The sequence below is a fragment of the Phymastichus coffea genome, unplaced genomic scaffold (genome assembly GCF_024137745.1).
Source record: "Phymastichus coffea isolate CEN01 unplaced genomic scaffold, Cenicafe_Pcof_1.1 PCOF00004, whole genome shotgun sequence".
Lineage (NCBI taxonomy): Eukaryota > Metazoa > Arthropoda > Insecta > Hymenoptera > Eulophidae > Phymastichus > Phymastichus coffea.
Genome location: NW_026706815.1, coordinates 13,436,191 through 13,460,825, shown reverse-complemented (window position 1 = coordinate 13,460,825; position 24,635 = coordinate 13,436,191). Strand labels below are relative to the sequence as shown.

The following is a 24,635-nucleotide window of genomic DNA, read 5'->3' as shown; positions in this document are numbered from 1 at the left end:
CTGACCGTTTTTCCTAGGTTTCTTGTTTGAATTCGTGTATTGTCGAAGCCGTTAACGTTTGTTCTCCAATTTGGAAGTCCGTGACTAGTGGTCGCTTGCCGTGTTGCATTTGTTGGTTGCGATCCCGTAGCTTGCGAGAGCGAAAACGCTTCGTCTCTTAGGACCCCCCTTCCCCAGCTCGAAGCTGCGGGGGTAGAAGTCATTCCGCAAGGCCGAAGGTCTTGCGTACTTGTCGCATTAGCTGTTGCAGTAGGTATTGCATTCCTTAGTATGCTTGTTCTGTTGGTAGCTATTTGCGATCTTCTCGTTGACGAAAACAAAGCTGCATTCGGATTCAGTTTTGACTTTTCAATTACTGTTAAATCGTACTCTGGATCTATAAGACTGTAGGTATCACGAAAATTCACATTTTTGTCCTGTCTTGTTGCTTTCCAGTTACTGATAGTTTCTGACATCGACTTTATTTGTTGTTGCTGAGACTCGATTTTGTGTTCGAGTTTAGCGTTCACGCTTTGCATTCTTGATAAGTCGTTTTCCATGTTATCGACTTTTTCTTGAAGCATAGTCGCAGCAATTATGGCTTCTTTCAGCTCTTTAGCCGTAGATTCTGGTATGTGCTGCGTTTTCCCTGTTGGTAGCAAACACCATACCATTTTCTCCGGTGTCTGTGATATTTCGCTTGTCAATTTGTTCTCCCATGTCGATGTCCTCGGCCTTGTATTGACAAAACTTGTTGTTGTCATTGTTTGTGCCGTATGTGTGCTCCCCGCGATCGTATTGTTTATTAAAGTTTCCTTTGTTAAAATTTGTGCCGTGTTAGATGTTGGAGTTAACGACATGTCCTTGTGTATGTTGTCTTCTTCATCGTTGGTGTTATCCGTGTTGTCAAAATCTTCTTCCTTATTCAATTCAGCCATAATTCTAAGATCGTCGCGTAAAGATTCCGGTATGACTTCTGATTGCATCAGCGTCACCCATAGTTTATCGCGTCTTTCTTTCGCTTTTAGCGTTAAATTGTCGATTGTTTCCATGAAGTCATCCGTTGAATAATCTCCTTGTAGTCGTCTGTAAAGTTTATTAGCGCGCTCATACATTGAACCGTTATTATCTATTTCAAGGTCATTTAAAATGTTATTTAACGTGTCGCTGGGTAAAGATTTTATCCAATCTTTAATTTTGCTATCGATTTCATCTTTAAATATTGTTAAATCGCTAATGTTATTCATCTTTAATTTAGTTTAATTTATTAATTATTTATACTTTATTTATTTATTATTAATTATTATTTCTTGTTATGACTCTTGATTTGGTTCTTGTATTTCTTTTTAGATAATTTTATATTATTTGATTTAGAATTTATTTGATTTATATGCGCGTTCTAAATAATTATGGATTATGTTATAGTCGCTATGAATTATGGCGATATATAATATAAATCAGGATTGACATGCATACACAGTAAAATTCAAAATAATCGCTTATATTTGCAGTAACTATATACGTAATATATAGTGCAAACGCTTAAATTGAAAATGTTCGGACAATACGCATTAATATAAACATACGCTTGGGTAGCGGTTTTCGTTTCGAACGCTTTTCTCGCCGAGTGTGTCTGTACGACGTAAACACTCTGAATTCCTCAACACTATTGATATCGCAAGCAGCTTTTGTTACTAGCTTGGTTGATTTGTTGTGTTTACGTTACCACACGTACGTTTCTCTAAATTTTCCGCGAAGGATATCGCAGCAAAGTCACACGAAAATCGATGAACACGTTGGGCGCCAAAATATAACGGGGTTCCTGCTCAGCTTCGCTTGAGCGGGACACGCTATATAAAAGTAACCGCGGAAAAGTAGATGGATAGCTCTCCAGAGCAGATCGGCACTCCTGCACCGAACGTCCTGGGTCCAGCAGCTCAGTTGCCTCCTTTTCGGTCAGAAAGCTTGGCCCGCGGAGAGTGTCGTAGGCTACGTGTGAAGATGCACGACGGCCAAAGAGAGAGATTCGGGCGTGTACAGTCGCATACACAATCGCAATGTAAGGAACGGGGAGTCGGCAAACAATAAGCACTCAAATATGATTAAACGTGGACGCGTGTAAATTTTAATTAGCAACAAAGGAATACATATTATCAAAACGATCGATATGAACAAAGTTAATCGTAACGCAAACAGACTCGCAATAGCTTGACAGTGAAGCGAACGGAACTGCGCACGCGCTACGCGGTCAAGGTCGCGCAAGCACTCGCTCTGTTGTGAGCTGTGCACGATGGCGATAGCGAACTGGCGCGCACCGTTCGAACGAGGGAGCGACAGCGCTTAACCTCATCGAACCATGTAACAGCGGATTCGCCTGTCAGGAGCTGGACGTTCGCGAACGGCAAACCGCACTTATTCGTCTCGGATATGACAAATGTATAAAAGTGACTGCACGTTCGCGGAGAGAGAGATTGCCGGTACCAACCGTGGCCACGACGTAACGAGCACCAAAGAAAAGGCGGGCGTAAATGCGTGGTTCAGTTAGCGTGAAAAAGGAGAGAGCGGTGTAGAGAGAGGCCAGGTACTTGATCTAGTACTTACAGTAAAGCCGCTCGCACTTCCGTCCTAACCCGCAAATCAAGGGCACGCGACAGCGGGCTCGCTTCTACCGCACGCTCGCTTTGTTTTCGTCTGGCTGACTCCTAATGGCACTTTTTTCTGGCGTGACAGCGTACACAGGCACGTGTGAGGCTGGGTGACCGCAGCAGGCTTCGACTCGCGCGAGAAACGTTAGCCCGTCAATCGTCGAAAACGGACTGTGTCAATTTTTTGAAACTCTCTCTCTCTCCTCGCAAGGAAGCGTCTCTCCATGAGGTCCGCGCCGCGAGTCGATATCGATTATCGTACGCGAGTCGCGTCGCTTACCAGTTCGCTGACGTCCGTGATGCTGTAATTATTCAAGCAATATGGTAATTTATAATGAATATTAAATATATTAGTTGCTGGCTTCTTGGAGAGAGAGAGACATAACGAATATACAAACGATTCGTTATACTACATGAAATTTGCGATTTCCTTAAAAAAATTCTAATTTTTTGTAATATGTTCCTTTTTGATGCTTTATTTCGTTTTCTTTATTAATGCCATGTAAAATTTCACTTAAAAACCTTTTTGTTCTTCTATAATTTTTTATTATTCTTTTCTCTTGTTTTTAGTAAAAACGATTGATTTTTTTGTACTTAGGGTTATCGACATAAGTTATATTTTCTTGTTATTTATTTCCATGTAACCTTCATCTAAGCTCAATTTATTTTTTTTCAAAACAGATATGCCTAATATTCCGTCATAAGAAATTGAAAATTTCTTTAGAGCAATATGAAAATCTATTATCAATCTATTAATTATTATTATCTTTATCAAATACAATGTTTGAATAACTTTGTCAGTAATATCGGATAATGAAATTTTTTCTGAGTCTGAGATAGCATTTGGTGGTATGCGATCGCTTTTTATAATATTACTTTAAGCTCCGCTATCAATAATTAAACAAAAATTAACGCTTGAAAACGGATTCGATATCTATATGTAATGCAACAAATTTTTTAACTTGGGGAAATACATGGACACTTTAGTTTCAAAAATATTTGTAAATTCTGTATTCCCATTACATTCATTGAAAAGTTTTTTGTCTCTTATTTCGAAAACATACTTTATTATATTTCTGACTTGGTTTGTGAATCATATTAGCTTATTAAATTGAACGCTGGAATTCGTTTTATCAACAACATCAATGTTTCGTCTTGTCATTACGTCACCTCCAATTTCTGCAGCGAGTGACTTTTCATATACTTCTTCTGTGCATTCATATTCGGAAGAAACTATTTATGTCTCTGATTATTATTATTATTCCCTGATTATTATTTTTGAAACAAGTTGATCCTGTGTGATCACTTCGCTTACAAATCGCTTACATTTTTTTTGACTACTTTCTAGTAATTTTTTAATTAGGCATAATTCGATTTTATGGCCTAATTCCTTGCAATAAGTACAAATACTACTAGTTGTCTCGTTTTTTTCTAATTCTCTCAAACAAATTTGAATTACATTGTTGTTCATGTGACAATAGTCACACTTGATATAATTATTTGTTTTTCCAAAATTATTGAATTGTGAAAGTTTGTTATCGTAACTATTATTTCTATCTCTACGTCTACCGTTATTAAAATTTGTATTTGAACCAATTTTATTTTCATTACTTTTATTGTTCTTATTATAGTTAACCAAAATTCTTACCAATTCGTAATCTTTAGTTTCATAACCTTCTTTCTTACAGATTGTACGCGTCGCAAGTCTATATCTCCTCATTTCGTCCACATTTGGGCAGTATTTTACTGGCTGATTGACTTCGTTGCAAGGTTTGCATGTTACACTCCAACAACTCTATCGAGTACTCGACCACTGCTATCGCAAGCAGCGCAAGAATTTGCTGAATGATTCAATGATTTCGAATAGTTGTGTGGGGCCTGTCCGCTCTCTTTACATTTCCAACATATTTCGTATTCTATAATAAATAGACATAGTATAACCGTATAGCACATTACCTAGGAATATTGATAATGATTACGCTTTATTCTGTAAAATTGCAATCATCTATAGAGTGTTCTTGAGCATTACAGAAATCACATACAAGTTTGATTTTTTTGTTTACAACTTTGGAATTGAAAGGTGATCTGTGGTTTGACAGTATACACAAACTCCTTAGTAGCAAAATAAAGCCTCAAGGTTATAATTCTGACAACTTTGACAATTATAGATTGTTTTGGTTATATCTCGATCGTCTCCATGCATCCTCTCGTATGTGCGCAAGAGATTTATGATATAAGACCCGAGAAGCCTTTCGCACAGATGTTGTGAGAGACACCAGTGAAAGTATTTCACTGCGGAATTTCTCGCATGTATCGTGGAGCCAACCGCCTAATTACGGTGGTATCCAGCTGTGAGACAGTCCGAGGAAACGGCTATACACTCGACGGGGCCAGTTTCGAATGACACTGACCTCGTTGGTCGCTTGCTAATGAGTGGGCGGACTCTTTGCCCTTTTCTCGAGTTTTTTTCTATTCGGTGCGTTGTTCTGGCGCCGAGGCTCGTCTCTCAGTAGTTAGTTGTTACCGATTTGTTACGGGAATAACTACGGCATCTCCGCCTCATAGTTAGTGTAATATACGTTTTATTCTAAGTTAGTGTTTTACTCGGACGCGTCTTTATTTAAGTGTCTGTTAAAGTTTATATTTGCGTGCGCATGCGAGGTTTGAGTGATCATTGAATTGTCTGAGGGTTGTACCCTCTTCTCTTCCACGGGGCTATACCCCGCTGGATTAAGTCTCAGCTTCACTGTGTCGTGTGCGATATCTAGACGTAATAGTTTTGTAAATGCATTAAGTTAAGTTCAATTATTGTAAACTTTAGTATTCGGCTTTTTCCTCCACTCATCAAGTGGAGGTTTTTTATGCCTATCTTCCTTTGTTAAATATACGTTCCCTAATTGTTTTTTTATCTAAATAGTTTCTTTTATTTATCCTCCAGTTCACACATTCTTACACACACATATATTAACTTAAAGAGGTCAACTCACGAAACTTAATTTCAAGAACATAGATATAAGTAACGTTCGCTGAAGCAAAAACTGAATCTGAATTATTATGAACAGGACTGGCAATATCACCTATTATGAATCTTTGGTTTTTAAATTTGTTTCAATTCCAACAGCATCTTGTAAAGAAGCACTCAAGCTAATGTGATTTCTTAATTCTAATCGAATATCCTGTTATAAACCTTGCTTAGAAGCTTTCAACACGTCAGCATTTATTGTTGTTTCATATGTTTTGAAATCCACGTTAGCTATACCTGCATCTAGTTTCTTCATTTATTAAATTTGTAAGACTAATTCTTGCAGTTGATTTGCGTATGTTAAAACGGGTTTATTTGATTTTTGAATGGTTTTTGTAAATTTTCTATATAAACTATGAATGTTATCAAAAGAAGGAAAAAGTTGTCTTATCATTTTGATTTAGTCATCTACCTTATTTATTTTAACATTTGCTAGTGCTTTGTAAACTTCTCCCTCAAATTTCATTTTTAAAATTGATAATAAACTTGGTTCATTCAATTCAGAAACAATTGATTTTATATGTTTTAGTTTTTCAATATATCCGTTAGTTGTCATTTTTTTCATCGAACTGCCCATCTGAAACTATATCCGAAATGTATTTAAGCGGTAAGCGCAACGGTTGCGTCATTTTGCTGACGCTCGTTTTAACACTGTCGTTGTTGACTTGCTCAATATTACTTGTTTGAATGGTTGGATTATAGTGTTACGTTTTACGACGCATCCTTTTTGTAACAACTGCACACTCGTGAAATTCAAAGCTTCTAAAACTATTCGCACGTCAGCAGAAAGCTGACGAAACGCGAGGTAAATGACACTCCGAAATAAAGTTGTTACACCTTGCGACACATCCTCTTTTGTAACAAATGCATATTCAGGAAATTCAAAACTGCTAAAATATTCACACGTCAGCAGAAAGCTGACAAAACGCAAAACAAATAGCACTCCGAAATAAAGCCACCGAGCACAAGAATGTATATTCAGCAAAAACAAAATGTCACAATTCAATACTGACCTGAAAATTAACATATAAAAAGCAATGAACATCATTACGAGTCAGTTGATCAGTAGTCAGTCAGTCAATAAGTACCTGTAAGACTCAACTCCGTACACACTGGTCCGACAATTGGTGATCATTTTACTTAATAAACTCACGACTGTTACAAAGTAATATCGTGCAAGTATTATTCAACAACCTATCCTATTCAATTCAACAAGCAGTTAGAGCCTGCTACACTCATACAATCCAACAAGCAGTTAGAGCCTGCTACATTTTATCAACAATTAAAAGCTACGATTATCAAGGTAGTACAATCATCAGACATACATTTCCACATATATTTATTATAAGTGAGACATATCCGACCACTAGTCAACATATTGGAACGTCTCATTCATTAGCTATTCGTAGTTGATGCACGAGACGTAACAATTGGTTCCGGTACCGGGAATCGAACCCGAGCCTCCTGGGTGAGAGCCAGGTAATCTACTTGCCTGGTTTTTTTGTTCATATTTATTGTAAATTTCGTGTCTTTGCAAATACTCTCTTCGTTAAAAATACCGCCAATATCCGTGTTGTATGGAATGTGTGTTTATTCTTCCCTCTCACTCGCACTCTCGCCCGCCATGCCATGCGGCCTAGGTGCGCCTTCGCGCTTTCCTATCCGTTCTCGTAACCCTTCTTGACTAATTGTGGGTCTGCTAGCCTCCACGTGTATCAAACACCGGAACTACGTGCCTTTCGGCACGCGACGTAGGGACGATGAGGTAGCTACAAGGCAGCGACGCGCGGGTCGCCCACAAGATATAAGCTCGAGTTACGATGAATGAAAGTGTCTTATTTCAGTCCCGATCAAGCTAAATAAGTTAAAACTGGAGACTCGCAATTCACTTTCTTGTTCATACGTACATTAATCACAATTTTGATCGCCAACCGAAGTACATTTTGTACATGTTGTAACGGAGCATTTACGCTTTTACGTAGGAGGATCGACATTACTATGTTAGAGTAAAATACAATTCAAAGTACGCAGATGAAAAGATAAGCCACGCGTGTATTTTCTTTCGGGAACGAACGTGCTCAAACCTTTACAATAGCTCGAACCGTAAAACGATTAGATAGCATTGGTCTTTCGTGCAGGACGACATCGGCACGGTCCAGCGGACATCTGTTGCGTACGTTGGCTCGAAAGCCCATTTTCCTCAGAAACAAATCGTCCAAAACAGCGTTCACCGGCTGGGATGACAAACAAATAGCTAATAAAAGACCTCTCCTGAAAATCAATGTCTGGTGAACATTAGCGGCGCACGCGAACCCGAACAGCTCGTTTTCACACCGCTATCGCGAAACCCGTGCGCATGCCGTCGACCTCCCTTCCCCCATCTACCTGTTGTCTATGGCTGCTGCCTACTGTTTGGATTACCGTGGCAGTGTACACCTATTAACGTTTTCTACACGTGTATTCGTTATTATTGAATGGACATTCGTAATTCTGATTAAAAGTAAGGTCTAAATCTAATAATGAGTTCGAGTGTTTAAAATTTTGTGTTAATCGTTTCAGTGAATTTTCTAGATTTGTCTGTATCCGACGTATCAATTAGTTGCGTTTCCTGTACCGTACGTTCGCTAGGTTTTACCGTATGATTTAATTTTTTTTTCGTATTTTCCTTACTATTTTTATTAGGAGGACAGTGCATAAATTTTATCGATTGTTAGAAAGGATCTGAGACAGATATGCTTGGTAGCAGTATATTATTTTTCAACTCTGGGTTATTTTTTATTTGAAGTCGCGTCAGTCTTTTTGCGTTGTTAGAGAAATTTTTACTACTCATTAAAAATACGATGTCACATAAAGCGTTACGATATAAAAAACTTAGTTTTCTGATGCCGGATATTTTATCTTCTGTTTTACTTATATTTTTTGGCATTTTGTCATTTTGACATTTCTTGCTAGTTAATTAGAAATTTTATTATTTCTTTTATTTATTTATTTATTTATTTATTTATTTATTTTTTTATTTATTCTTCTTTATTCAAATTTGTGATTATATAGCTTAGTAGTTCAAAATTTCTTGAGTGTAATATTTCATAATATTTTCGATTTTTGTACCGGAACCACTTGTTATGTGGCGACTCCATAGTCGTGACCTATATTTATTGAAATGGATAAAGTTTTATTCAAATAGTACGGTTATAATGTATATTATATGTATATTTATATTTATGTAAATTATTATAATGGTAGGACTTACCTGGGTTCTTTGTTTTTAATGAGATTGACTGTTCTGCTACCATATTTCAAATTTGTTTCTTTTATGTATATGTACGTGTCGTTATATTTATCGTGTTTATATATTTCTGATTTGTTATTTTCTTTATGTTGTTCCTTGTATTTATCGTATTTATTTGAGGATATTTTATGTGGATGTCGTAGAAATGAACATTAGACACAATATTTGATAAATGCAAATAGACTATCGTACTTTATTTAAAATAAATTTCACTCTGTGAGTTGTTACTTGATACAAGTATATAAACAATTTGTTACGACGGAATTGTGACGCATCGCGAATCAATTGCCAAAAAGTCGAGTCATTGTTTTATACACTGATTTTTCGGTCTACATTAATTGTCGAGCAATCAGGAAATCAAGGCGTCAAGTGCCTCAATTTTTTAGGATTACTTACCTTTTAATTTCTTTGAGCTCGATCAACAATTTGACATTGAAAGCATAACCCAACGCAACCCACTATTTTCGGTTGATTGCTGATAGTTTTAATAAAAGTTTAAAAAAATATGTATCAATAAATAACAAGTTTCTTAAAACGAAACCTTTTTCAGCAAGGATTCGAATTGCTAGAGGAATATAAACATTTTTGTCTTAATATATTTCAACCTGAACCTGATAAATTCATCATTCAACCTAAGATACTTAGGGTTCTCTTAATCACGTATAAGTAATAAATCACAGGTTAAGCAAACACGCAAAAGAATATTATTTATCTTAAGAGATGAGTGGTTAAGCTCCTCACGGTACCTTCTGGCAATCATCAGTTTTTCACCGTTTAAGTTTCTTATAAATTGGGTGGTACGAGAAAGGAATTCTTGATTACATACATAACATAACGCACGTTGCTCTATGTTTCATAGAGATTAGATGCACAATTCTTTTTTCTAACTTTTGTTGTAATAAAGTGAAATTAATAAATATTCAAAGTATATGTTTCTAATAATCTCAAGACCTTATTACTTTAACTAGTGCAATAATTTATTTAAGACGATAATAATTGAGTTAAAAGTGAAATAATATTTGAACTTGGGGCCTGCAATGGCTCGGTCAGTAGAGCGACGGACTCGCATTCGGTTGGCCCGGGTTCGATTCCCAGTCCCTGCTGATTGATACAAGCACCACTGAAAAAAAAGTTTCATGTGCTTTGTTCTCAAACACATTGCAAGCTTCCGTCGCTGATTAGCACTGATGGAGCATAAATAGAATGAGGTGAAACAAAATTTAAAAAAAGAAAAATATTTGAACTCATTTCGAAATATACAAATGTTGGAAAAAAGAAATAGTTAAATAAATATTTTATTGTGATGTTGGAAATTGCTACATTTATTAAAAACGTAATCATTAAAAACAATATATTTCTAGTTATGTTTCAAATAGATTTATTTTTAATATATCTAGATATATTTCAGAATCTTATGAGATCAGAAAGACATAGTACGATAACGATAACTAAAATAATTATAATAATAATTATTATTTTATGTCTTTTTCATTCGATGTAAAAGTTTTACTGATTATAATAAATTTTATTTTGGTTTTTTAATTTGTTCTTTTTTAATTTTGACATTCGAATGTAGCTTTTTTGTTAAAGTTTTTTCGATAGCACTAATACTTTCCTTGGTTTTTACAATTTATAATAACTGTGTCACTATTTGCTGTTTGAACTTTATTTGTTTGTATTCCTAATACGACTGTCTTCAAGGTGTGGAATAAAAAAATTGTTAATTGAATGAATTTTTGATTATTAATTATAATTAAAGATCAACTTATACTTGTATTCAGATGTAGAAAAGCACAATTAAATAGCGCATTAAGTATTATTGTATACTTTGGAATTTTTGAGGATAGTCATGTTTGTTTATGTAATTAAAATATAAATAAATGAAGAAAAATGTAATCGAATTCAATCAGGAATTTCAATCCTAAATATCCGTATTAAAACTGACTGCATAATTAAAAAATACTGTATTTAATCATTGGTTGCATTTGGCTTTTCTAGTAATATTAATTTAATCTTGAAAACTGTTATGTTCATTAATCATTATATCAAATTTAATCTATTAGAATAGTATGATTATTGTCTGAATACGGATATTCTGGTACAAAATTATTCTTTAAAACCAATTAACTTTTATCTTGTTTAACTTTTTTAACGATTTTTAAAGAGGTTTAATTGAACTACTAAGACATTTAATATATTTGAAAATTTAGACTCATTAATGGAAATCACTTTTTTAAGTACAGTAAATGGTCGAATCAATGACATAGAGTTAATCGCAAATTACGGCAATTGTCGCAATTATGGCGTCGAGCGGTAAAGACCCGTTTGATGCCACGCTAAACAGACATTATAAATGTCATCCTAGTGTAAAAGTGAGTGCAGTGCTGTGCATAGTTTGTGGTCATTTTTACCATACAAATGAAATAGTGACTAAATACGAGGGGTGGTCAATAAGTCTTTATAAAATCCAAGAGATGGCGCTCGTGACGCTCAAATTATGATGTTTTTGGCAAGCAATACTACTAACTAGATATCGTACAAAGTTTCAGCTCGATTCATTAAGTCGTTTTTTTGTGAGCGTTGGTTGAACAAAAAGTTATTGGGTTATTGAAAAATGGAAAAAACAGAGTTTCGAGCGGTGATAAAACATTTTCATTTGAAAGGCCTTACACCAAAAGAAATCACAGTTGAATTGAACGCCGTTCATGGCAAGTCTGCCCCTGTGTTTAAGACTGTTTATAACTAGGTAAATGAATTAATTTAAACGCGATCGTACAACAACAAAAGATGAACCTCGTTCAGGACGCCCCGTAGAAGTGAGTACGCCCGAATTGGTCAACAAAATCCACGATATGGTGTTGAGTGATAGAAGATTAAAATTGCGAGAATTAGTTGAGGCCACAGGGGTATCAAAGGGTACAATCATTTCAATTTTACATGAAAAATTGGGGATGAATTTATGATATATAAATTGGTCGCTTGCTAGTGAGCAGCAGACGCTCAATCGACAAAGAAAAGGCCCCGAAGAGGCAGGCACCGGTGGCAGAAGGCTCTCTTCCTCGATCCTCAGACTATCGAAGTTCTCCGCTCCTGGATATTGTCGTCAATTACGTCGCCGCAAGCTTGAGTCTCGAGAACAAAGGTGTCCGTTGATTTTTGAAAAAGAACAATATCTCTCGGTGATTCGATTCTTGTTTTTGGAAGGGAAATCGCGCTGTGAAATTAAAGAACGCTTGGATGCAGTGTATGGGGATGCTTCTCCTTTAATGGCAACCGTTAAAAATTGTTATAACGAATTTGTTTATATTTAATTGTTATAACATGGTCGTACGTCGGGTTTGAATGATCCACGCCCAGATACTCTGAAAACAGCCACTACGGAGGAGAAAGTGACAAGAGTACACAATATCGTTTTATCAGATCACCGATTAAAGGTGCACGAGATAGCTGCGATAGTAGGCATCTCAGAAGAACGCGTATGGCATATCCTACATGAGATTTTGGGCATGAGGAAACTGTCAGCAAGGTGGGTGCCGCGTTTGTTGACTGCAGACAACAAACGCATCCGTGTGACCAGTTTAGAGCAGTGTTTGGAGCTGTTTAATCACAATCCAAGAGTTCTTGCGTCGTTACGTAACCGTCGACGAAACATGGATTCACTGGTACACTCCAGAGACCAAGGAACAGTTAAACCAGTGGACTTTATCCGGTGAGTCTGCTCCGAAGAAGGCGAAGACGGTTCCGTCGGCCAGAAAGGTGATGGCCACTGTTTTCTGGAATTCTCAAAGTGTGATTTTTATTGACTTCCTGGAGAAGGACAAAACGATCACAGGACAGTACTACATCGAACTATTGAGCCGATTTGACGCCGTATTAAAAGAAAAACAGTCCCATTTGTCTAAAACGAAAGTGCTTTTCCATCACGATAATGCACCGGCTCACACCTCTACAGTAGCCACGACTAAATTGGTCGAATTACACTATGAACTGCTGCCCTATCCTCCATATTCTCCAGATTTAGCTTCGTGCGACTTTTTTTTGTTTCCGATAAATCTCTCTCTTATTATGGCAGACTTGCGACTGCATTGGTATAAGTTTAGGTATTATTGTGTATAGCAAGGCATTTATTCGCCTGCTACACTGAGTTTCATTGCTCAAGTAGCGGCTCCTTAGGTTAAGTTTCGGGCGAGAGGTTACAATTTACCAATGTGTTAATCCAACGGGCAGTTTGGCTTTCTTTAGATATTTCGTTAGATTTGGGGTTTGCTTCTCTTGTTTCGATTTAAAATTTCAAGGCGTTTTCTTATTTATCTATTAAGTAGGGTAAAGTTAATCGAACAGTTTAAGTAGTTATTTCATAGTCCGATCTTTCCCATTGACCTGTCCGCCTGCCCCTTCCCCCTTTCGCCGATGGTTAAGATCAAGTGCCTCTTCTATTCCCCCTTTCTAAAAAATTGGTAACGCGAAGCAATTTTGTTACAAAGCAAACGAGATAAAAAGAAAAGTACAAGTAAAAAAGAAACGCGGACATACAAAAATTAAATAATGGATTAGGCGGGATTACGATGGTGACGCTAATTCACCTAATCGCGCTGATGAAATTATTGGCAGATTGTTCGGTAATCTTTTTTCCCGAAACTCGATAAATATATAACCGATGCTAGGGCCAGCAGAACTGTTCGGTCACATATACGTAAGCGCGGTATCCGACATGCAAGAAAAGGAGAGAGAGAGAGGTAGAGAGAGAATACGGGAACCAACCTTTGCGATCCAGCGATCACCTACTGGTTGCTGTTCCTCATGCCGCTACCGCTACTGCTGCCAACCAATGCTCCTGTCGTTCTCGGTACCACTTCTATCGCTACCGCGCGGTTGCTGGCCATTACTATTTTCCGCTCCGAAGAAAAGGGTGCCCGTGCGTCGTCCACGCGAATCGTTGACGAGATCTTTAAACACTTTGGTGCCGGGGTTCAACACTGGTTAGGCGCGACCTAGCCTCGAAACACAAAAAACAACAAGCGGGTCTGTATCCACAAATGCACAAACTTCAACTAACAACTAGGCCGCGTCCGAAACTCAAAAATTGAATCATTGAAAACGAACAAAAATCGGCGACGCGTACGATGCAACAATCCAATGCATACTCCCGCAAATTATCTTTCCTGTCAACTCTCCCTCCTTACCTTCCTTAATCCCGCGTTCGCCGTCTCTCTTCATCTGCCGTCATCGTCGTTGTCGAACCGTGATTCTCCTTTAGAAAATATTGTAGAAATTTTGCGTAGACTACCTAAAAATAAGAAAAATTATAATTAGCATTCTAGAAACGTTTTAGTAATCTTATTCTGTAAATAAAAGCAGGCATCTTGTACATATTGGCAATATATCTGTAACATTTTTCGGTTGAGAAAAAGGTTAGCAATGTTAAAACAGTGTGGTTGTAATAATATTTTGAGAACAGTTCTTGCTCCTTAAAATAGACTGAAAGAACTCAGCATAAAATTCATGATAATAATTGTTTCAGAAAAATTATAGAAAGACTGCACGTTGTTAGCAGGACAGTAAAATCGATTAATAATTCTGTGTAATTTAATTTTCATTATTAGAAAGTGTCCAAAGTTAATAACGATATATTTATCATTGTATCTGTGTCATTTAAACAATTTTTCTATAGAAATAAATATATATATTCATTAGTAAAAATTACGCAATTTGCTGCACTATCGATTTCATGATTACGTAGATGCTTTATTAATGCATAAATACCATGAAAAATAAGTGCGTAGATATTGCGCTAAAGAACGTTATTTTGTTAAGATATGATAACAAATTTTATTAAATTAACTATGAACAATTCATCAGTTTACTTTTCATAAATATAGTGATTTGTATACTGATGAAATTGTACAATAATAAAGGAACATTCAATACAATGCATGGCATCTTTACTATTATAATGTATAAGAAAACAGGATTAAGTGAACATTATTAGTTAGATAACTAAAAGTGAGTGTATAAAATAAATATTGTCTTTTTGTAACAAAAGAATTGATCTTTGATTAAAATGGGTAATATATTAAAATTTACAAGAGCTGTACCAATAGGAATGGATTCATTTCTTAAATAACCTTTAATGTTTATTCTCCATAAAAAAATTTTTTTAACTTAGATAAGTCTGGGAGTACTTAACATTATGATATGAGTATTAGTCGTTATTGAGAAACGAACTCATTCCTATCGGTATAACTCTAGCACAGACATTCTTGGGAGGATGTTATGTGAGGATAGTTGACATTGTAGGTTATTTGAAAAATAAGCCATCCGTAAGATTACAGCCCTTCTGTCAGCATATCTACTGATCTTCCAGAGATATATACCATTTAATAAATAATAATATACAATTTTTAACCGATAGTTATGATATTTTTATATAGAATAGAAAAATTGTGCGTGATTTTTTCTAACAATTCAACATATTCATTTCTATAAAAGTCTCGATAAAACGTTTTCAAATTCCTACTGATTTGGAAAGCATTAACTTGTGGAAAGTTTTTATTAACGAAATTATTATTAAGTTTTTATATTCTTGCTAATCATGTGCAGTGTTTCTATAATATTTTTAAGTTGATTTTCGTCGATTTTTGGCAAAATTTGTAGGATTAACGAATCCGCTAAATTTTTTAATCCTCCTATTTCTACATTTATAAAACAAATATTTTAAAGTGTAATAATTTCATCATTTTTTAAAAATAGAATTATTATGCCTCTAGGTTGAAATAATTGTCGAAGACGTAAATGACAATTCACCAGTATTTGCATCAGATATCATTGGGATTTCGGTCGCAGAATCACATCCTATTCAAACCAGTTTATATGTCGCTCACGCAATCGATCGCGATATAACTCCAGTCAAACCCATTCGCTTTGGCCTTAGTCAGAATAGCAATGAAATTTTCGAAATAAATGCGGAAAGCGGTGAAGTATATCCTCTGCGTCCTCTTGATTATGAAACGCAACAACGACATAGACTGGTAATAAATGCTTTTGATGGTGGCGGTCTTTCAACTAATTTCAGTATTAACATAGATATTCAGGATGTAAATGATAATCCTCCAATTTTTGAAAGAAATGAATACTACGTTGAAATAACAGAGAATGCTAAACTTGGAATGCAGGTACAGATACTATATATCATCATTAAACACGAAAATGCTTATACCTTGAATTCTAGTTAGCCAATCATATAAATGAAAAATTAAATAAGTGATTGTAACTGTTTATAGATAATACAAGTAACGGCAGTGGATTTAGATACTGGAAACAACGCACAATTGAGCTATCGGCTGGAAGAAAATATAAATTTATTCCGCATGAACACAAATACAGGCTGGATTTCGCTGGCTGGTCAACTAGACCGTGAACATCTGGAGCGCTACAATGTTACGATATTAGCGAGTGACAATGGTTCACCAGTAGCTACGGCCAGCACCACACTCGTCATCAATATTCTTGACGAAAATGATAACGAACCTCACTTTCATAGTGAATTCTACCATTTTGAACTTTTGGAAAATCTATCTCCAGACGTTATTATTGGCACCGTTTGCGCTGTCGATGCCGATATTGGCAGCAACGCAGTTATCAGATATACCATCGTGCAACCTACCAGTAGCTTTATTATCGACCCTAATACAGGTGCGTTCATTTGCTTCACTTTTACTATTTCCTCTTATTTTTTCTCTAGGCAATTATCCCAACGATCGACCTTATGAAACATGGCATCATTGTTTCTCTACCAAATATATAGGTTAATTAAAAAAGACAATGTGTTACAGGTGAATTAAGAGCACTTGAAACTCTTGATCGGGAAATAAAAGCTGTTCACGAGCTAATAGTTGAGGCAAGAGACCAGGGTACACCATCCCGAGCATCGCGCATACCGGTAAAAGTAACTGTACTTGATGTGAATGACAACTCACCAGAGATTGTTGATCCTCAAGGCGATGTAGTAAGTGTACGCGAAGAACAAATGCCCAACACTGAAGTTGCTCGAGTCAGAGCATTTGATAACGATCTAGGTGAAAACGCAACTATAACTTACTCCATTCTCAAAGGTACGAATGATATATTAAGCATGTGAGGGTTGCGGTTTTATAAATTGGCTTAGGCTTTGGTCCACAGTTACTGTCAGAATTACTTAACAAAATTATAAAAATTTCTCTCAATATTACATTTTTTAATGAATTTTACTCCAAAATTTCAATTAATGTCTTTATGAAGTATATTTCATGAAAATATAGGAATATAACGCATGAAAGAAGTTTTGTCAAAAATTTAAACAAACGTTTTTAACACGTAAAAAAATACTTCTTTGTACAATCACATTAAATAATATAAAAAAATCTATAAATACTCTAAATGCAAAGGAAATTTGCATTTTTAGAATCCGTTGCATACTTCATGTAGAAGTTTATGTTGAAATCGATAACCAAGTGATAATTATAGATAATGAAATACGACTTTATCGACTATCAATTTGAAAAATGACAATTTTATTTGTTTCAGACCATGATTCAGATGGATACAACGTTTTCAGAATAGACCCGATTAGTGGTATGATTAAAACAATGGTTGTATTAGATCACGAGGAGCGCAACGTTTATCGATTGTCTGTGAAAGCGAGCGATGGAGGTCGACCATCAAGATACAGCGTACGTGCATTTCGTGTTGAGGTTCTTGCTTTAACAGATAATCGACCAACATTTACCAGCGGAAGCCTCAGTTTTAAGGCAAGTTGAGTAGATTTATATCTTATGAGCCAATGAAAATGAATGGGAACAAAAAAAATTCGTCAGTAACTATTGAGATAACATTGATGACATAGCTTCGACGTATAGCAAAGGAAAGTAACAAATTTTAATCAATGTTTTATTTGGTTGTTAGGTACGGGAAGATGCCAACATAGGTCAAGTGGTGGGTTCAGTTTCTGGAGGAGGGGTAGCCAATCGAGTCGCATACACATTGTACTCCCTAAGGCCGCTGGGCCAAGGAGATTTAGTAGCGTTCGACGTAGATCGATTTTCGGGGCAGTTGGTTGTTGCAACTTCTCTGGACCGTGAAATTGTGGCCGAGTACCAACTCGAGATCCGCGCTTTGGACACAAGTTCGGTTGGCAACCCACAGAGTATGGCCGTCTCGGTAAGGATTGAAATCGAGGATGCAAACGACAACCCACCTCGTTGGCCCCAAGATCCCATTTTCATTGAGGTCTCAGAGCATGCACTTGTCGGCTCGAACATCTACAACTTTACGGCAACTGACCTTGATCAGGGTGCCAACGGCGAGGTGCACTATAGCCTTGTTTCTGAGATACCGCCCACAGGTAGTTTCGCCATCGACCCATTAACGGGTGGACTAACACTCGTGCATCCATTGGACCGCGAGGAGCGCTCCGAGTTTACACTTGTTCTAGAGGCTAAGGATCAAGCACAGCTCGATGAACGGCTTACCGCCACTGTTTCTGTTCGTCTCCTCGTGCTCGATGTCAATGATAACGAGCCGTATTTCGTTGTGCCGGATGATCCAAAAGTTCCACTACTTCTAACCACCGACGTCTCTCCAGGTCTGTCCGGAGATCTTACACGACCGTCCGCCCATTCACTCGCTCACGCCTCTACTTCAGAATTCTTTAACCCTGCTGTTTGTTATAGGTGCGCTGCTGCTTCAGGCAATTGCTATTGACGAGGATATGGGTGAAAATGGTCGAGTATCTTATACTATAACCTCGGCCAAGGATGTTAGCTACGTTGCCGTAGACAGCAAAAATGGCGAGCTCACTCTACTGAAGCCGCTACATCAGAGCTCTATTGACATCGAACTGACGGCCAGCGATCATGGCTCTCCACCGCGAAGCACAACTGTTAAACTTACACTCAGAACCACGTCCCAGCAACCGCAAAATCAATTGCCCCGGTTACTGCTACCCAAACTAATGATCCAAGTCTCTGAAAACCTGCATGTTGGCTCTGACTTGATCAACGTTGCTGCTGCTACGTTAGCTGATCAAGGTAACGCTCACGTGCGACTTCTATCCCTTTCTTTCGACAACGCAACCAATACATCTTCTTTGATAATATGGCATACTGATAATATTATTATCAATATTGCAATTTCTTATTTAGCAACTTTTTACGGCAAATAGCGCTATTAGTATATAATTTATCTTCAACAGTAATAGATAAGCATTCGATTGACGATATTTTAAGAAATCAGAAAGCTAAAAATGAAACATTCTACAAATACGTGAAATAATTTATATTCTTAAAGAGAAAGCATTGTTTTAGTGATTTTTTCTAAAAAATTGTTTATTTAAAAAAATTGGTATTGTTCGTTCAATTTTTATTTTTATCAATAATATATTGCATTTATTATTAATAATTACTTTGATGCACTAGGTAGGTTAGCGAACCATGAGGACGGAGCGTACCTATTTATAATAATTATGAACAATAATGATAATAGTTAATGTAATTAAAAAGTATTATAAAAAATAAAAAATAAATAAGAGTACGAGGCTTGTCGGGAAGTATCGAGCCCTTCGTTATATCTCCACGCTGGCGCTATTCTTCATCATCGGGAGGGTGGCATCCTTGAAAGTAATTCCCACTTGATTCAATAACATGGTTCTAGCGATGTTTCCACTTTTCAAGAACTTTGAAACTCACTTTTAGGAATGGTCGTCACATTATTTTTAACCGTCCTTTTGTTATCGAATCACTGTCGTTTGAATGATTTTATGAGTTTTAGAAACAGCCCGTAGTTACAGGGGGCTATGTCGAAACTGTACGGAGGTTGTTGAAGCAATGTGACACTGTATTTACTTAGAAATTGCTGCACAATATATGATGAATGCACTGGCGCATCATCGTGATCGAGAAGCCAGTCACCACTTGATCAAAAGTTCTGGCGTTTTTTGTTCACTATTTTACACAAAAATTTCAAAATGTGAACATAATATTCATCATTGATTGTCTGACCTATCGGCGCATACTTGTGGTGTACAGCACCTTCACAAATGAAAAAAAACCAAACAGCATTTACTCAACATTGTTTCGACTTGGATTTACATTTTCTGGTCCAGAATGCTTCCACTTGAAGACTGTTATTTTATTTCCGGATTATAACCATAATTCTTTCCCAGTAATAACCTTTTTAAGCATAGTGTTATCGTTATTACCTTTATTAAGTTGTCCTGAGCGATTTCGAAGCGGACCTTGTTTTGCTCTGCACTGAGCAATTTCGGAATGAACTTCGCATATACATTTAAGATTAAACTTTCCTAAATTGAAGCTTTTGGTATTACAAGGTATTCTTCTAGTTCCCGTACAGTAATACGACGATCTTGTTCATCGCAAGTCGCACCCGCTTAATATTATCCAATGTTTTTGTCGTCAAAAGTCGGCAAGAATGAGAATCACTATCAACAGAAGTACCGTCTCCTTTGAAACAATTATACCACTCTTTTATTCATGTTTTTCTCATACACGCACTTCCAAAGGCCTTCTGCATCATGAATTCAAAAATAGTTTTGTAAGGAAAGACAACTGGGCATGAACTATATGTCCGCAAGCAACTATATGATTAGATGTCAGCAAGCAACCGTCCGCTAAAAAGTTTTTTTTGTCATAGCACATCTAACAAGGAAACTATCTCAGGTGTACTTCATCCAGTTTCTTCATTTTTAGATATTGTAACAGGGGGAGAATTAGTCGTGCAAAAGGGAAAAATAATAGTCCACAATCCCACGGTGCAGAGCTAACTGCCGCTCTGTTAATTACGGGTATACGTGTCTTCACCTTTAGATTTATCACTTCGCTCCAACTTCAAATAATGCTCAATAGTAAACTCAATTTAAGTCACTTGATTACTGACTATTGTCACTCATACCGTGTAAACAGGCTTATGTTTACTTTTAACAATCTGCTATATTAAATCAATTCAAATAATGGGATTGGACTGAGTGTTAGTCAGGGAGCTAAAGATGATGAAATGGCAATTTAAGCTAAATCCTTTTAATTAGCTTGACTATACAACTTTAATACAAACCGAAAGTCGATCGCGCGTGTACAGATTTACAGTAAGCGCCGAGAATAAGACGCGAACTAACGCTCGGCGCGGCGTACTTAAAAGGTTATTCGGCGCGTACACTACCTACCTCGCGGTACTATTTAATGTGAAAGTCGCGGTTAGGGTAGGTGCACCTACCGTGAGTTGCGGTTAAGGTGATCAGCTGTACCATTAGTGAATTGGTGGATAACTGGGAGCTCCTAATCCACACAGAGGTAGCTACTGCGCGCTGGTTGCTGCCAGCCAGTATTACTGACAGATGCTGTTGGTTGCTGCTAATTGCAGCTGGAGTGATGGTTGCTCCGAAACTAAACGGACACTTATACCGCTGTCTGATTTTCTGCTCATGTAACCCCAATGACACTCACACAATTTTCGCTTGGATATTTTTCAAATCATAACACCTCTTCTTTTGTTCTTTTGTAAGCTCTAAGGATACTGCTGATACTTCTCGCGCGCATCCCCTCTCTCCAAATCGCTAGCTCGCGTGCCCCAAATACTACGGAATCGCCAACGAATCGATACTTTTAATCGATTACCATTGTAATATATTGTAGTGCATTGAAAAATATTTGGCCTGTGTCTTTTCGTTCATGCTAATTTGGTGAAGGGATAAACACCAACTCCAAAGTTAACACCCAAAACTAGTTTTTTCTATATTTTTCGAAAATTTTCGAATTTCTAGATGAAACGAAGTAAAAGTTATTTATTATTTAAAAACAAGTATTTGTGTATTATTTTCATCAATAAAAGTTGCATTCCCTATTTTTTATAAAATAAAGTGATATATTTTGACACTTTTTTCTTTATAACAATTCTAAGATTGGTCGAATTTGAAAAGAAATCATCGCATTATAAATAAAATAAAAAATAAAATATACTTGAAAATTTGTCCAAAACATCCCATAGACTACAGTAATTCTAACAACACACTAAGACCCAACAATAGCATCAGAAATAATCCAAAAGTACATTGATAATCATCTTTAAAATTGATTCAACTCATGGGGAATAATAGTAAACGAAAGTAAATCAATACATACAACGTTTACACTTCGAAAAGATACCTATCCACCTATTAGTTTAAACGATAAATACATAGCGCAAAGTAACCAAGTAAAATATCTAGGTATTTACTTGGACCGAAAGTTTACGTGTTAAGAACACATATTCACTAAACGTAAACAGTTGGGACTAAAATGGAGAAAAATGTACTGGCTCATAGGAGGAAAATCGGAAAACAAATTACTGCTATATAAAGTTGTACTCAAACCAGTCTGGACCTATGGCATTTAACTATGGAATGCTGCTTCAAGCTCGAATATTGAAATCTTGGAAATATGTCAATTAAAAGTACTACGTAGTATAGTACGGGTCCCGTGGTTCGTTCCTAATAAAATAATCAGAAATGATCTACAGATTCCAACAGTCAAGGAAGAAATCGAAAGTTTCACGCTAGATACAACAGATGTCAAAAACACCCGAATAAACTCATCAGCAATCTTCTCAAGATTTCTATTACAAACACGAGATTAAAGAAACATAATCTATTAAGCGCATAAATAAACTGATGTAAATATCATAATCACACTGTAAAGCAAAGACAGATTACTCGCTAGAGTATTCTGTCAAACAAGATGTACACTATTATTTTTTTTAAATTGTAATTCCATTTGTTTATTGTCTTAATAAGTGAGACATATTGTAAATATTATTAGGAAGTAAATAAAAAAAATCTCATAGAGCAGGTGAAGTACCCTAACTGAGCTATTTTAATATTTAATGTTGCAGCTGAATATCGTCAAAATCAACGTATTATATTCAAGTTTATAATTAAAATTTATGTGATCCGGAATTTTTCAGTAATAACCCAACGTAGGGAGTAACACCTACAAAATTACAACCCTAATCATGTATTTTTCTATTTCTGAGGAACCGCTTCGAGTTTCTGAATAAAACAAAATAAATAATAATTTATGTTTAATTTATGCAAGTTTTTTTTTCATTTTGTTTAACATCGCTCTATTTATGCTCCATCAGTGCTAATTAGCGACGGAGGCTTGCAATGTGTTCGAGAACAAAGCACATGAAACTTTTTTCAGTGGTGCTTGTATCAATCAGCAGGGACTTGGGAATCGAACCGGGGCCTACCGGGTGCGAGTCCGTCGCCCTACTGAGCGAGCCATTGCAGGCTTCAATTTATGCAAGTATTTATGCAATATTTTTAAAAGACTTTTTCCCGTGATCATGGACAAGTAAACGTATTTTTAATTTTGTTTATAATACAGTGACTTTTCATTGACATAATGAATTTTTCAATTATAATAGCGTATAAACTGACGAAAGATTTATTTATTTTTTTTTTTATGAAAAAGTGATCCTTACGCGTAGAAATATTGCATGAATGATTGACATCAAACAATAATTATTATCTCTTTTGTTTCATTTAGAAACACAAAGCGATTCCAGAGAAATTAAAAAATACATAATTAGGATTGTAATTTTGGTGGCGTATTGCCTTCTAAGTAGAGTTTTTTCTAACAAATTCTAGACCACACAAATTTTAATTATAAACTTGAATATAATACGTTGATTTTGATGATATTCACCTGGAATATTAAATTATTAAAATAGCTTAGTTAGGAGTAATTCACCTCTTTTAAGGAATGTTTTGGATAAATTTACAATTATATTTTATTTCTTAATTTTATTTATAATGCAACGATTTCATTCCAGATTCGACAAATTTTAGAATTGTTATATAGGAAAAGGTGTCAAAATTTTTTCTCTTGTAAGAACAAGGGAATGCAACCGTTATTGGTGAAAATAATACACAAATACTTATTTTTGAATAGCAAATAATATTTACTTTATTTTACCGAGAAATTTAAAATATTTTCTGAGAAATGTAGAAAAAACTATTTTACAAGGTAATAGCTACCCCTTAAATTGCCAAATTGGCACGAACGAATAAATACGGGTCAAATATTTCTTGATGTACTACAATATGTCAAAAAATGAAGATAATCGATGAAGATACCTGAGATAGTTTCATTATAAGTATTTCATACCAGCATCGCTGGGCATAGTTGTACAAATGACCTAGATGCGCTACGACTATACGTATGGAAAAAACTTTTTTAGCGTCATCTGATTCTTATCATGTCCCGCAAAGTTCGTTTGAACACTATAGCGCGGAGGTATAAAAGTAGGTCCGATACTTTCCAAGCAGACCTCGTATAGCAAGATGAAATACAGTGCCGCTCAAAAGTTTGATAACGCAATGCAAAACATGAGCTATTGGAATAATAGCCATATCTTGGGAGAAAAGATCAAAAGGAAATTAAAAAAAAACATTTCAAAGTACTCTTCAAGACCTATAAAATTCTATGTTTAAAAATGTTGTAGAGTTCATGTATCTAATTAAAAAGTGGCATGGAAAGTAAACATAATTAATCAAATTATTTAGATGTAAATCCGATTTGTTAGTTTTTTGAGGGTAATAAAAAAATCTGAAAAAAAAATTATTTTTACGTACTTCATAAGAGCTTTCATTTGCAATCTTCAAAATTTTATT

At 35.9% G+C, this 24,635-nt stretch overlaps 1 protein-coding gene across 1 annotated transcript in view; it reads left to right on the top strand.

Annotated features, from left to right (window-relative positions):
• LOC131666832 (protein dachsous) overlaps positions 1-24,635 on the top strand; it is a 213,788-nt gene that overhangs the window by 158,958 nt on the left and 30,195 nt on the right. Inside the window, exons 6-11 of the mRNA XM_058939805.1 lie at positions 15,703-16,107; positions 16,216-16,627; positions 16,768-17,046; positions 17,498-17,721; positions 17,876-18,554; positions 18,643-18,999. Coding sequence (XP_058795788.1) covers positions 15,703-16,107; positions 16,216-16,627; positions 16,768-17,046; positions 17,498-17,721; positions 17,876-18,554; positions 18,643-18,999 — 2,356 coding nt within the window. The remainder of the gene's footprint in view (positions 1-15,702; positions 16,108-16,215; positions 16,628-16,767; positions 17,047-17,497; positions 17,722-17,875; positions 18,555-18,642; positions 19,000-24,635) is intronic.